Source organism: Anolis sagrei, chromosome 11 (assembly GCF_037176765.1).
Source record: "Anolis sagrei isolate rAnoSag1 chromosome 11, rAnoSag1.mat, whole genome shotgun sequence".
Lineage (NCBI taxonomy): Eukaryota > Metazoa > Chordata > Lepidosauria > Squamata > Dactyloidae > Anolis > Anolis sagrei.
Genome location: NC_090031.1, coordinates 21,207,479 through 21,221,840, shown reverse-complemented (window position 1 = coordinate 21,221,840; position 14,362 = coordinate 21,207,479). Strand labels below are relative to the sequence as shown.

Here is a 14,362-nt window from a genome sequence, read left to right as displayed (position 1 = left end):
CTTTCTGTGCGAAATTTCTTCCCATTCTGACATGGTTCTAGATCTCCCTATATCCTTGGACCGCTTTGTCATGTTTTCTTTTGAGTCATTTTCTGACCTAGGCTTTGCCTTGCAGTCACCATATCATGAGGTTTTATTGTCAAGATTTGTTCCGAAAGGGTTTGCCTTTGCTTTCTTCTGAGAGAATGCCTGACATCCCTCAGTGGTTTCCTTGGCTGAGCAGGGATTTGAAGTCTGGTCCCCACATTCGTAGTCCAGCATTCAAAATCTTACACCCTGCTAGCTGTACTGAAGAACAAATCCGATGTTTTCCCCTGCCCTTCAAGCAGGAAGGCATAATACAATGGGATCACATAAGAATATGTGAAATATTTAGGTTTTTTAAAAAACTATTATCATAAGAGACCTGCAGGGTGAAACTAAAGGCCTGTCTATGTTGCACCCCAGGCCTGGAGCCACCTATGACCACAGTGCCACACAAGTCCACAGTATAAGCAAATGGTTTATTGTAAAAACACATAAAATACCCGTATATTCTGGTGTATAAGACTATTTTTAACCCAAGAAAATCTTCTCAAAAGTCACGGGTCATCTTATACGTGGAGTCATCATCATCGTCATCACTTTATTTCTTAATTAGTCACTCTCCACCAAAGTGCTCCGAGCGACTTACAATTTAAAATAGTTTATACACAATATAAAACATTCAATATAAAAACATTTAACATAAAAATATTCAGCAGTGACTATGGCAAAATTTGATCCGGTTACTTAAATGCACAACCAAACAGCCAAGTCTTGAGCGCCTTTACAAAAGGTCGCAACTCCGACATTGCTCTAATATATGGAGGCAATGAGTTCCACAGAATTGGAGCACAGATCGAAAAAGCTCTACGCCTTGTAGCTTCCAAATGTGCCTCCCTAGGACCCGGTATGTAGAGGAGATTTTCCTGGGTGGATCGAGGTGACCACTGATGGGGAAAAGGAATGAGGCGGTCCCTAAGATATAAAGGTCCTTGGCCATTTTGAGCTCTAAATGTCAGGTTCCGTATCTTGTAAGAGATCCGATGTTCTATTGGTAGCCAATGCAGTTGTTGCAGAATCGGTGTAATATGGGATCTTATAGATGATCCCGCTAGAGCCTGGCTGCCGCATTTTGGACCATCTGAATCTTCTGGGTCGTTGACTTTGGAAGGCCGGCATATAAGGCGTTGCAATAGTCCGACCTCGTGGTGACTGTTGCGTGGATTACTGTTGCCAATGCTTCTACCGAAAGGTAGGATGCCAATTTCCTTGCCTGGCGAAGATGAATAAAGGCCTGCTTACTTATGGCAGTGATCTGGGCCTCCATCGTCAGCGATGAGTCCAACACAACCCCAAGGCTTTTAACAGTGGCAGACGGAACCAGAGCATCCCCATCGAAATCAGGCAGAGACTGGATTAATTCTGGCGGCTGGCTGGGCCAGAGTATCTCAGTTTTTGCAGGATTGACTTTTAGTCTGCTTGCTCGTAGCCAACTCATCACTGCTTCCAAACAACTTAAAGTTCTCAGGAATCACGGTTGTCCCAGGTTCGAGATGCAAGAGTAGCTGGGTATCATCTGCATACTGGTAGCACTCTATGCCAAAGCTCCGCACCAGTCCAGCAAGTGGTCGGACGTAGATGTTAAATAACAGGGGCGAGAGGATAGCACCCTGGGGAACTCCACAGCAAAGGCAGGAGCTCTCAGAGCTTTGGCCTGACCACCCCACCCTCTGTCTCCGATCCCGGAGGAATGAATTGAACTATTTGAGGGCTAAACCTCGTACACCAGACAGAGCTGTCTTATAGAGCGGGTGCTGAAACTTCCAATCGGATTGGAGAGTCTGTGGTTGCTGCATTTGGTGGGGGAAGCTCAAAAATGACAATGGCTGTGTCCCTGCCGTATGCAGCGACTGTATGAAAGCATTAAGGACAACGCTGTACAAGTACGGTAGAAGAAAATTCATTTATCAGGATTTGTGGACTTAATGCGGTCCCGATGGTGAGGTGAAGAGGCGCCTCACCGGGAAGGTGTAAGTGAAGGGCAGAGCAAGCTGCAAGCTTCTGGGGCACCCGGGGTATGGAAAAAAGAGATAGATTGGGTCTGGGCCCAGAAAAACACAACTCTTTAACCTGTCTGGCGCATCCTGCTATCCTATTACCGTACCTTCTCCTCTGCCTCTCAGATCTTGCTCCTGAAGACTGCAGTGAAGTAGTGCAGGCGCACATGTGCGAGATCTGAGAGGCAGGGAAGGAGGGACAGTAATAGGAAAATTACCATGTTTAAATCAAATCTGATGCTTTTTAAATTTTTATTTGGTGTGCATTAGAAGAAGGGTAGTCTTATACGGCGAATATATCCCAAACTCTATATTTTAACTGGAGAAGTTGGGTGTCGTCTTATATGCCCAGTCGTCTTACATGCCGGAATATACGGTATATGAAAAAGCAAGAATTAAGAAAGGAGTGGGGTAATCCAAAAAAGGTTTAGCAATAGGTGATAGCCACACAGGAATCCGAATGTCTCATAAAAATCCAATGGGAGCACAGTCCAGAAATAGCTGAAACTCACAAGTACAGCATAAATTCCTAAACAAAAGGTTTACTTAGAGAACTTGAGGAAGAATCATAAAACAAAAGGATACTTGATTCCAAAACCAAGACTTGACTTGACACAAGAACTCAGGCCTAGCTTCTCCTTTGAAAGCCAACGTTGCCTGAACCAACTATACGGTAAACAACTGGCTGTTAATAAGCACTCACGAAATCATGTCATATCCCATGAATTTTCTCTATCTCTTTCCCATGAATTCTCTTGGACCTACCTAGCCGATTCTCTGCTCTGAACTGTAAAGAAGGACTTTTGCTTATCTCCGTAACACCAAGTGCTTTCGAGAGTTTTCCATTTAACTTAATACTTCTTCACTCAACCCCTTACCTAATGATGTTGTTTCTGGCTCCTGTAACTGACCTTGCAACTTAGCACTTTCTGAGCCAGTTTCACTTTCCTGGCCTGAACCTTCAACACTTTGAACCTGGCCTGAATCTGCAGCACTTCGAACTGCAGGAAATCCCACAATCCCTTCTGAATAATCAGTGAATCCATCATCAGCCCCTGGATGAGGCTGACCTCAACAGTCCAGTTCACCATATTCAGATGTTTGTCATGCATATGGCAATATTGTGATGAATCAGAGTAATACATTTGGAAACGACAAGATGGCTTCTCATCACCAGGTAGAAAATTTCTGCATTGCAAATGCATTCTCCAAACTAAATGATTTCTTATGACGTCTCTTGATGTTGTTTAGGCATTTTGGAATTGGGTGGAAAACTATCCAGATGAGTTTACAAAGCTGTATCAGACGCCGCAGACTGATTTGTCCGGTAAGTCAACACTAAGTCTTGCATATCTTATGGATTTCTTCAGGCAACAGTTTCATTCATTTTTGCAATTGTATGAAGTGTGCAAATCATGACGCCATATCATAAATGTGATATGGATGTGAGCATTTCCTCCATTTCCCTTTTTATTTGTTTATATAATTTTTGTCCCGCTTTTCTCTCCCCACAGGGGACTTGTTGGTATGTCCTTTATGGACTCCTTTATTACCTACCTGCTTTTAAAGCAGTACCTATTTGTCTACTCATGTTGTTGTTTTTTGATCTGCTAGGTTGGCAGAAGCTGGGCTGACAGCCAGGAACTCACCTCAACCCAGTCTTGAACTGTCAACCTTTTGATGGGCAAGATTTACTATAGGTGGCGGTTGGTCTGCTGTGCTAAAGCCTGGCTCAGGCTTTTGAAATTTTGAATTTTTTGTCAAATTTTGAGTTTGGGGATTTGCATAGACACAACTGAGAGCCCCCGATGGTGCAGTGGGTTAAACCCCTGTGCCGGCAGGACTGAAGACCGACAGGTCGCAGGTTCGAATCCAGGGAGAGGCGGATGAGCTCCCTCTATCAGCCCCAGCTCTTCATGCGGGGACATGAGAGAAGCCTCCCACAAGGATGATAAAAACATCAAATCATCCGGGCGTTCCCTGGGCAACGTCCTTGCAGACGGCCAATTCTCTCACACCAGAAGCGACTTGCAGTTTCTCAAGTCGCTCCTGACACGACAAAAAACAACAACAAAAAACTGAGATTATACTCTATGCATCTTTGATCATTGTTGATTGCAACAACTTCTGTAAAACCTTTTAATTTTCTAGAAGACGTTAAAAAATGGGATTTCAACCATCTAAGCTGGATTCTTTTCCCAATAATAATAATAATAATAATAATAATAATAAAGTTTATTTGTACCCCGCTACCATCTCCCCAAGGGACTCGGTGCGGCTTACATGAGGCCAAGCCCAAAAATACATCAAACAAATCATCAATCAACAGAACATCAATAAAACAATGAATAAAATACAAATCATATAAATCACATGAACAGAAAATACACAATAAACAATCAACAGTGACATATAAACATTTTTAAAATGGCTGGGCCAAATGTAATAGATTAAAATTGAAAATATGCTGATGTGAACAAGGTAAAATATTTACCTTTAAATTTTTAATCATTACATTGGCCCGGCCTTAGTTTTTTTTTTAATGTGTCATGGTATTATTGTCTAATATTATTTGCTATTGTTTTAATGTTTATTGCTGTTTTATGAGTTATTTTGTTGTATTTGTGATGCTGTTGTTTTTGTTGTGTTTGGGCCTCGGCCTCTTGTAAGCCGCACCAAGTCCTTTGGGAGATGTTAGCGGGGTACAAATAAAGGTTTATTATTACTATTATTATTATTATTATTATTATTATTATTATAACTGGGATAGGATTTTTCAGAGAGAAATGAGGGAACTCAGTCAATCCTAAGTCAGTATTAAAGTGCAGTATGAGGGCATATTGCTGAGAGTTCTTCTTATTCTGGTATATATATATTCTCGATTCAGAAGCAACCACAAGCAAGTGGTTGCTTCTGGTAAGGCACACTTATTCTGGTAAGGCACACTGGAACAACCACGTTTTCAGGCTCCTCCTAAAGACTGCCAATGTTGGGGCATGTCTAATTTCCCTGGGAATGAATTCCAGCGTCGGGGGGCCACCACTGAGAAGGCTCTCTCCCTTGTCCCCACCGATCATGCCTGCAAAGGAGGTGGGAGCGTGAGCAGGGCCTCTTCAGATTATCAAAGAGATTGTGTGGGTTCGTACACAGAAATGCGGTCATGCAGGTGGGCGGGTCCCAAACTGTTCAGGACTTTGTAGGTAAGAACCTGCACCTTGAATTGGGACCAGAAAAAGTATATATGTTGGAAAGAGGACTTGCCTTCCCATGAAGGTCATTGTGATGTGCAAATGTTATTTTTTCCAAGAGTTGTTGCTGTGATATTAAATATTGATATGGTGCTAAAAATGAGAGGGCTGCATTTGGAGCCTAGGTGTATGCTGTTGGACTTGTTTTTTGTTTTTTTTGCATTGATTAATTGTTTGGTCTTGTCTCGTCTCTTGCAGATTGTGCAGAGAAGCTCTTTGATTTGGTGGACGGGTTTGCAGAAAGCACAAAACGCAAAGCCGCCGTTTGGCCGCTGCAGATCATCCTCCTTGTCTTGTGTCCAGTCATCATCCAAGACATTGCCAAAGATGTGGTGGATGAGAACAAAGCAAACAAGGTGAAGAGGGTGGAAAACATCTCCCACAGGCAGCCTAATAGTTTGCAATATTTTTTAAACTAATAAAGCTGTGTGATGCTGAAACATGTGGGCTAAACTAGAACCTCCCTCTGAACATCTTACCATATATACTTGAGTATAAGCCCACCCCAATATAAGCTGAAGCACCTAATTTTACCACAAAAAACTGGGAAAACGTATTTATTTATTTATTTACAATTCAAACTTATATGCCGCCACTCCCCTGGGGCTCGGAGCGGCTTACAAGAACAGGCTAAAATCGAACACAATTAAAAAACAATTTAAAACAATTTAAAAACAACAATATCAGAGATCAAAGGCCTGTCGAAACAGGTTTGTCTTCCATGCCCTGCGTAAAGCTGATAAGTCCCGCAAGGCACGGACTTCAGGTGGCAGAGTATTCCAGAGTGATGGTGCCACTGCTGTAAAGGCTCTGCGTCTGGTTGCTGTTAGTCGCAAGGTCTTGACACTGGGAATTTCCAATAGATCTTGGTCCTCAGGTCCTATTGACTCGAGGATAAGCCGAGAATGGGAAATGCAGCAGCTACGTGTCAATTTCAAAATAAAAATAGATACCAATAACATTAATTGATGTACCCGTAGGTGAAATGTTTTTGAATTTTTACCGTATTTCAAAGAAAAACAGTAAAATAGCTCTGTAAGTGGAAAAGTAGGGTCAACAAAAACAGTATGGTGTCAATAAGAACTTTATAATAATAGTAATAATAATAAAACGTCATTTGTATCCCACCCTATCTCCCCATGGGGACTCAGGCCGTCTTCCAACATAATAACAGGCAAACATTCAATGCCTGTATAAACAAAAAAACATAAAAATTTTAAACAAAAGACAATAGTATGAGGAGCAGCTTAAAGAGCTGGGCATGTTTAGCCTGAAGAAGAGAAGGCTGAGAGGAGACATGATAGCCATGTATAAATATGTGAGAAGAAGTCATCAAGAGTAGGGAGCAAGCTTGTTTTCTGCTGCTCTGGAGTCTAGGACGGAATGGAACAATGGCTTCAAACTACAGGAAAGGAGATTCTACCTGAACATTAGAAAGAACTTCCTGACTGTGAGAGCCGTTGAACAGTGGAACTCTCTGCCTCGGAGTGTGGTGGAGGCTCCTTCTTTGGAAGCTTTTAAACAGAGGCTGGATGGACATCTGTCGGGGGTCCTTTGAATGCAGTTTTCCTGCTTCTTGGCGAAATGGGGTTGGACTGGATGGTACCAACTCTATGATACTATGATTCTATGATTCTATACTAAACATTGTACAATAAGTTAAAATAAACAGTTGCATTAAATAATTACCATTAAAAGCATTAAATAACTACCATTAAATAACTACACTTGATTACATGCCCAGCCACTGTCAGTTTTACCATTGTCTTTCCCCCAGTCTAGATGATATTACAAACTTACCATAGCATACAGTTATATCTTGTCTTAGCAGACAGATTCTTTTAATTACATATAGCCTTCGACGAACAACATCACAGCACAAGGAGAAATATACACTGTACATGACTTCCTTATATACAATTCTATACTATTACACATAGCAATCTCTGATTGATTCCCAACTCATTAACTTAACTCAGACCCAGGATTACATCATTCACAATCACCTGGACTAGGCCAGAACACATTCCCCAAATGAAGTTCTATATACAGTTAATGCATGACTCAGCATTTCCAATAGAAGCCCATTAGCAGTGCATGACTCAGCTATATTACATTACAATACATTGTAAAACCTGACAGGTCTCTTCCAACTCTATGATTCTATGGTGCAGTCCAGGCAGAAGTACACCTCTCAAAAAGAAAAGTATTTTAGAAAATGACATCATTTTTAGTTTTTAAAAAATCCAGTTAATTGGCTTTTGTTTACCATAGTTCTGGGGCTCTGTAATAATAATATATAATAAAACTTTTTTTATATACAGTCCTATTTCCCTTAGGGGACTCAGAGCGCTTTCCACATATGCAAAATAATATAAAAACATACAATACTAGTGGTCCCCTGCCACGTGTTGCTGTGGCCCAGTCTGGTGATATGGAAAATAAAGTAATTAGAAAGTGCTGGTTTCTAATATATGTAATTTCTTTATTCTTATGGGTCAACAGTATTTCTTGCTGTTTCTTTGTCAGTGTTGATGTAGAGATTGTGTGGTTTGCCTACTCTGGAACATGCAACATATCATAGTCCTTCTTTAGGTGCCCCTTTCAAATCTATGATACTATATCTGTGTGTGTGTGAATTATATCTATGGCTGGATGGCTCTTTGTCAGGAGGGCTTTGATTGCGTTTTCCTGCCCTGGTAAATGGAGTTGGATTGAATGGCCTTAAGTATTTTCTGTTGGTCACGAGGGTTCTGTGTGGGAAGTGTGCCTCAATTCTCTCGTCGGTGGGGTTCAGAATGCACTTTGATTGTAGGTGAACTATAAATCCCAGTAACTACAACTCCCAAATACCAAGGTCTATTTCCCCCCAAACTCAATCTGTGTTCATATTTGGGCATATGGAATATTCGTTCCAAGTTTGGTCCAGATCCATCATTGTTTGAGTCCACAGTGCTCTCTGGATATAGGTGAACTACAACTCCCAAACTCAAGGTCAATGCCCATCAAACGCTGCTAGTGTTTTCTGTTGGTCACGGGAGGTGTGTGTGCCAAGTTTGGTTCAATTCCATCGTTGGTGGATTTCAGAATGCTCTTTGATTATAGGTGAACTATAAATCCCATCAACTACAACTTCCAAATGACAAAATCATATTTTCTTGAGTGATGGTCACTCCTTGTGTAGTGAGATGTTTTGTTGCCAAATTTGGGGTGATTTCGTTCATTGGGTTTTTTTGTTTTTAAGGAACTCATTATGCACAGAGTATTTTTATATATATATATATAAAACATAAACATAGGCATAAACTGTAATGACTGTGGCATAAAGCACATTGCACACCAGAGCCAATGATGAAGTCCTCTGGGGTGGTCAGTTTGAAAATGGCATCCAGATGCCTCAGATTTGGCGTTCTAACACCTCCTGTTTTGAATCTTGCAGAAGGTATTTCTGGACAACCTCAGGAAGGCACTTGCAGGCCACAGTGGAAGCCGGCAGCTCACCGAAAGTGCAGCCATTGCTTGTGTGAAATTGTGCAAAGCCTCAACCTATATCAGCTGGGAAGACAACTCTGTCATTTTCCTACTTGTGCAGTCCATGGTGGTTGATCTCAAGGTAAGGGAAGGAAGTTAAAGAATGGTGTAGTACACTTTACAGCCTTTTACTTTTAAACAGCTCAGCCATGGGGAAGTTTTTCTAGTCAGTAAAGCTTAAGGATTCGAAATAATCTTGCACAGGTCGTCCACTATTTGCGAAGCAGTGACAATCAAGGTGAGGCTTTATTGTTTGGCTTGTGGGATTGGTCATCTGTTTCACCCCAGGATGGTCATTTGAAGTATGTGTGTGCGTGTTTTGTTCTTTCTTATCTGATAAAGAGTTTGCCAGAAGTGTGCTTTCTCCTTTCGCGTGAGAATGTGGTTACACATTCCTTAAATCTTACTCTTCCTGCTCTTATTTTTTTTAAAATAGCATTTCTCAACCTGGGGGGTCACTAGTAGGTTTCAGAGGTGTCACCAAAGACCATCAGAAAACATATATTTCAGATGGCCTTAGGAACCCCTTTGGCAGAGAAGGCTGAAGATCTCTCCGTCTATCCTTCTCTTCCTTTTTGATGTTGGTGAACTGCAACTCCCAGAATTCCAAAACAGCCTCTCCCCCAAATCACCAAAAGCCCTCCTCCTGCTGTGATTGGCTGGCCTCTCAACCAAGGGGAGGGCTGTTTCTGAGACCCCAAGCAGGGAGGGCAGAGCAGTCATGAGGTCAGTCCCCTCGAAACCCCACCAGTATTGAAAGTTTGACATGTAGGGTGTGTGTGGCAAGTTTACTAGTTCCACCAACAGTTCAGTTCAGAGTGCTCTCTGAGTGTTGGTGAACTACAGCTCCCAGAATTCAAAAACACCCCTCAACCCCCACGAGTTTTCAGTGTCGGCTGGGTTCAGAGTGCTCTTTGATTGTAGGTTAACTATAAATCCCAGCAACTACAACTCCCAATGACAAAATCAAGCCCAACCGAACCAGTATTCAAATTTCGGTGTATTGAGTATTTGTACCAAATTTTTATTTTATTTTTATTTATTTATTATTCAAACTTATATGCCGCCACTCCCTTGGGGCTCGGAGCGGCTTACAAGAAGAAACTAAAATCCAATTTAAAAACAATTTTAAAAAAGCAATGTCAAAGACATTTATGTCTTACATGCCCTGCGGAAAGCTGATAAGTCCCGCAAGGCACGGACTTCAGGTGGCAGAGTATTCCAGAGTGATGGTGCCACTGCTGTGAAGGCTCTGCGTCTGGTTGCTGTTAGACGCAAGGTCTTGACATTGGGAATTTCCAACAAATCTTGGTCCTCAGAATGGAGGGATCTCTGGGGTTGGTAGGGGGTGAGGCAGTCCCTTTCGAGGGGACTGACTTCAGAATTTGGTCCAGATCCATCATTATTTAGGTTCATAGTGCTCTTTGGATGTAGACAAACTACATCTGCCCTAAATCACTGTCAATTCCTCCCAAATCCCTTCAATATTTTCTGTTGGTCATTGTGGTTTTGTGTGGGAGGTTTGGCCCAATTCTATCATTGGTGGAGTTCAAAGGGCTTTTTGATTGTAGGTAAACTATAAATCCCAGCAACTACAACTTCTGAATGGCAAGGTCCAATTTCCGCAAACTCCACCAGTGTTCACATTTGGGCATATTTAGTATTCGTGCCAAGTTTGTCCAGATCCATCATTGTTTGAGTCCACAATTCTCTCTCTGGGTGTAGGTGGACTACAATTCCAAAACACAAGGTCAATGCCCACCAAACCCTTCCAGTATTTTCTCTTGGTCATGGGAGTTCTGTGTACCAAGTTTGGTCCAGTTCTATTATTGGTGGAGTTCAGAATCCTTTTTGATCGTAGGTGAACTATAAATCCCAGCAACTACAACTCCCAAATGACAAAATCAACCCCTCTCCAACTCCACCAGTATTCAAATTGGGGCGTACCAGGTATTTGTACCAAATTTGGTCCAGTGAATGAAAATACATCCTGCTTATCAGATAGTTACATTACGATTCATAATGGTGCAAAATGGCAGTTATGAAGTAGCAACGAAAATAACGTTATGGTTGGGGGTCAACACAACATGAGGAACTGTATTAAGGGGTCACAGCATTAAAAAAGTTGAGTAACACTGCTATAAAGTATTAGCCACACAACATATTGCATTCTTTTCCACTGATACTGTCATGTAGCAACCTCTGTTTTGGAAATCAAAAGTCTGGAAGCTTTATTTAAGAAAGAAGTTGATCACAGCACCACAGATATTGGGTCAGAAGGGTGAATAATAACCAGAGCCCATGTTTGTTGTGTTCTAGAACCTGCTGTTCAACCCTAACAAGCCTTTCTTAAAAAACAACCAGAATGCTGACATCGACCTCATGATCGACTGCTTGGTGTCCTGCTTTCGCATCAACCCAAAAAACAACCAGCACTTCAAGGTGAGGCTGGGGCGCTTCTTAAAAGATCCCAAATCTATTTTTGAGCCTTTGGGATGTGGAATTGATTAATAGAGATTAATTTCTTAGCAATTACGGATTTGAGAGAAGCAGGAAGGGAAAGAAGAAAAGAAAGAAAGATAGAGAAGCAAGGAAGGAGAGAAGGAAATAAAAAAGTGAAGGGAAAAAGAGAAGGAAGGAGAGAAGGAACAAAAGATAGAGAAGGAAGGAAGGAAGGATGTAACCAAAGAGCAAAGAAAGGGAGGAAAGAAACAGGTAGAGATGGAAGAAAGATGAGAGATAGGGAAAGAAAAAGAGGGAAGGAAGGAGAGAAAGAGGGAGGGAAGGTTGGCCACAGCAACGCGTGGCGGGTACAGCTAGTAAATAAATAAATTATCAGAAGCGAATTGAGAATACAGTTATCTATATAAATAATATCTATATTATTTATATATCTATATTATATACTGCCAGTGGCGCAGTGGGTTAAAGCACTGAGCTACTGAGCTTGTTGACCAAAAGGACGCAGGTTCGAATCCGGGGAGCAGCGTGAGCTTCTGCTGTCACCCCCAGCTTCTGCCAACCTAGCAGTTTGAAAACATGCAAATGTGAGTAGATCAATAGGTACCGCTCCAATGGGAAGGTTTTGACGCTCCAGGTGATGCGATACCAGCTAAATATTGCAATTGCTCCAGTGGTGTAGGGCATAGACATCCTGTGATAATGCGGCATGTTTCACTAAGAGCCACATCCATTGTTTTAACGTGGTGAGATGTGTTTCACACTGGGCATGCATACTCAGCAGCAGAGTAGCAAAGCGCAAGGGCAGGTGTCTTCACTGTATCTGGTTGTGATCCCCAGGTTGTGCCAGTCATCTTTCGTGTGATAATTGTTTCTAGCACCCATTTGCTTAATATTCAAGCAGTACTTCTTGTAAGTCAGAACACGGTCCAGAGTGACTCCCAGGTATTTGGGTGTGCTGCAATGCTCCAGTGGGATTCCTTCCCAGATACTCCTCAGAGCTTGAGTTGCTCGTCTGTTCTTAAGGTGAAAAGCACATGTCTGCATTTCAGATGGATTAGGAATCAGCTGGTCTTCCCTGTAATAGGCAGTAAGAGCACTTCAAGTTTCAAAGAGCTTTTTTTTTCAACCATTTCAAAGCGCAATGCTTGAGTGGTGATGGCATGATCGTTAGCATAGATGAAACTCTCTGTCCCTTCTGGTAGTAGCTGATCATTTGTGTAAATGTTAAACATTGGTGGAGCAAGCACGCTCCCTGTGATAGACTCTTCATAAATCACTGTCAACTTGAAGGCATGTAACAAGAACCACAACGATCTGACTTTGATGGACCTTGCGCAGAAGCTCTCTCTGGAAGAAAACCCTCTAAAATATTTCCTACTTCCTCTTTCATAGACCTGCTTGGCACAGAATTCCCCGCCAACGTTTCATTACGTCCTGGTAAATTCACTCCACCGTATAATCACAAACGTAAGTTATTTATGCTTCTTTAAATTTCACAAAATTATAGTGAAACAGGTGATGGTGGGGGAGTGCTAGCCATTAACATTTTCGGAATAACCAAAATGACCATCAGAAGGTGGTTTGACCACAGTTTGCTCTTACTTCAGCTTCTTGGATGTTTTTAAGAGGGGGATGAATAAGAACATTCAGAGCCAGCTAACACCTCCCAACAAAGAATCCCCCTGGCAGGAGACAGCCAGGCTTTGAAGCTGCAAGGCTATTCAATGATAATCAAAGCCGTTGATTATGTTTTGGTTTTATCTTGATGTAATATACTGTTCATGCTTGGCCCCATGTAAGCCGCCCCGAATCCCCATCGGGGAGATGGTGGCGGGGTATAAATAATATTTATTATTATTGTTATTGTTATTGTTATTATTATCTGTCCGAACGGATTCTCCCCTATGATCCATGAAGGTTGTTAAGATCTTCTGGAGGGGCCCTGCTCTCGGTCCCACCACCCTTGCAATCGCGTCTGGTGGGGACGAGAGACAGGGCCTTCTCGGTGGTGGCCCCTCGGCTGTGGAACTCTCTCCCGATGGAGATTAGATCTGCCCCTTCCCTCCTGACTTTCAGAAAGCTAGTGAAATCCTGGCTCTGGGGCATAGCATTCTCAGAATGATTGGGGAGTTCAGCAATAACCTAATAACTACTGACCACACTGGCAGATTGTGATGAACGTGATTTTATCTTGACGATTTGGCTTTATGTTTGTATTTTAATGTATTTAATACAATAATGTATATATTGTATTCTGTTTGTATTTTAATGTTATTATGTTATTAGTTTATTTGTGTATGGATTTTCTGTTGTTAGCCGGCCTGAGTCCCTCTGCGGAGGTTGAGAAGTTTTAAATAATAATAATAATAATAATTATTATTATTATTATTGATTGCAACATTCACACTTGCCTTAAACAAGACAGGAGTTCAATGTATTGTCGAAGGCTTTCATGGCCAGAATCACTGGGTTGTAGGTTTTTTCGGGCTATATGGCCATGGTCTAGAGGCATTCTCTCCTGACGTTTTGCCTGCATCTATGGCAAACATCCTCAGAGGTAGTGAGGTCTGTTGGAACTAGGAAAAAGGGTTTATATATCTGTGGAATGACCAGGGTGAGACAAAAGACTCTTGTCTGCTGGAGTTAGGTGTGAATGTTTCAACTGATCACCTTGATTAGCATTTGATTGCCTGGCATTCCACAGATATATAAACCCTTTTTCTTAGTTCCAACAGACCTCACTATCTCTGAGGATGCTTGCCATAGATGCAGGCGAAATGTCAGGAGAGAATGCCTCTAGACCATGGCCATATAGCCCGAAAAAACCTACAACAACCCAGACAGGAGTTCTTTCTCCCATCCTGGACATCATTCCACAGATATATAAATCCCAGTTGCCTAGTTTCCAACAGACCTCACAACCTCTGAGGATGCCTGCCATAGATGTGGCCAAAACATCAGGAGTGAATGCTCCTGGAACATGGCCAAACAGCCCAGAAAACTCACAGCAGTGCAGTGATTCCGACCATGAAAGCCTTT

At 42.0% G+C, this 14,362-nt stretch overlaps 1 protein-coding gene across 2 annotated transcripts in view; it reads left to right on the top strand.

Annotated features, from left to right (window-relative positions):
* Positions 1-14,362, top strand: part of NF1 (neurofibromin 1) — a 252,287-nt gene that overhangs the window by 33,989 nt on the left and 203,936 nt on the right. For both annotated transcript variants that reach the window (XM_060757064.2, XM_060757062.2), the window contains exons 7-11: positions 3,333-3,408; positions 5,528-5,685; positions 8,769-8,942; positions 11,180-11,302; positions 12,716-12,790. In XM_060757064.2, coding sequence (XP_060613047.2) covers positions 3,333-3,408; positions 5,528-5,685; positions 8,769-8,942; positions 11,180-11,302; positions 12,716-12,790 — 606 coding nt within the window. The remainder of the gene's footprint in view (positions 1-3,332; positions 3,409-5,527; positions 5,686-8,768; positions 8,943-11,179; positions 11,303-12,715; positions 12,791-14,362) is intronic.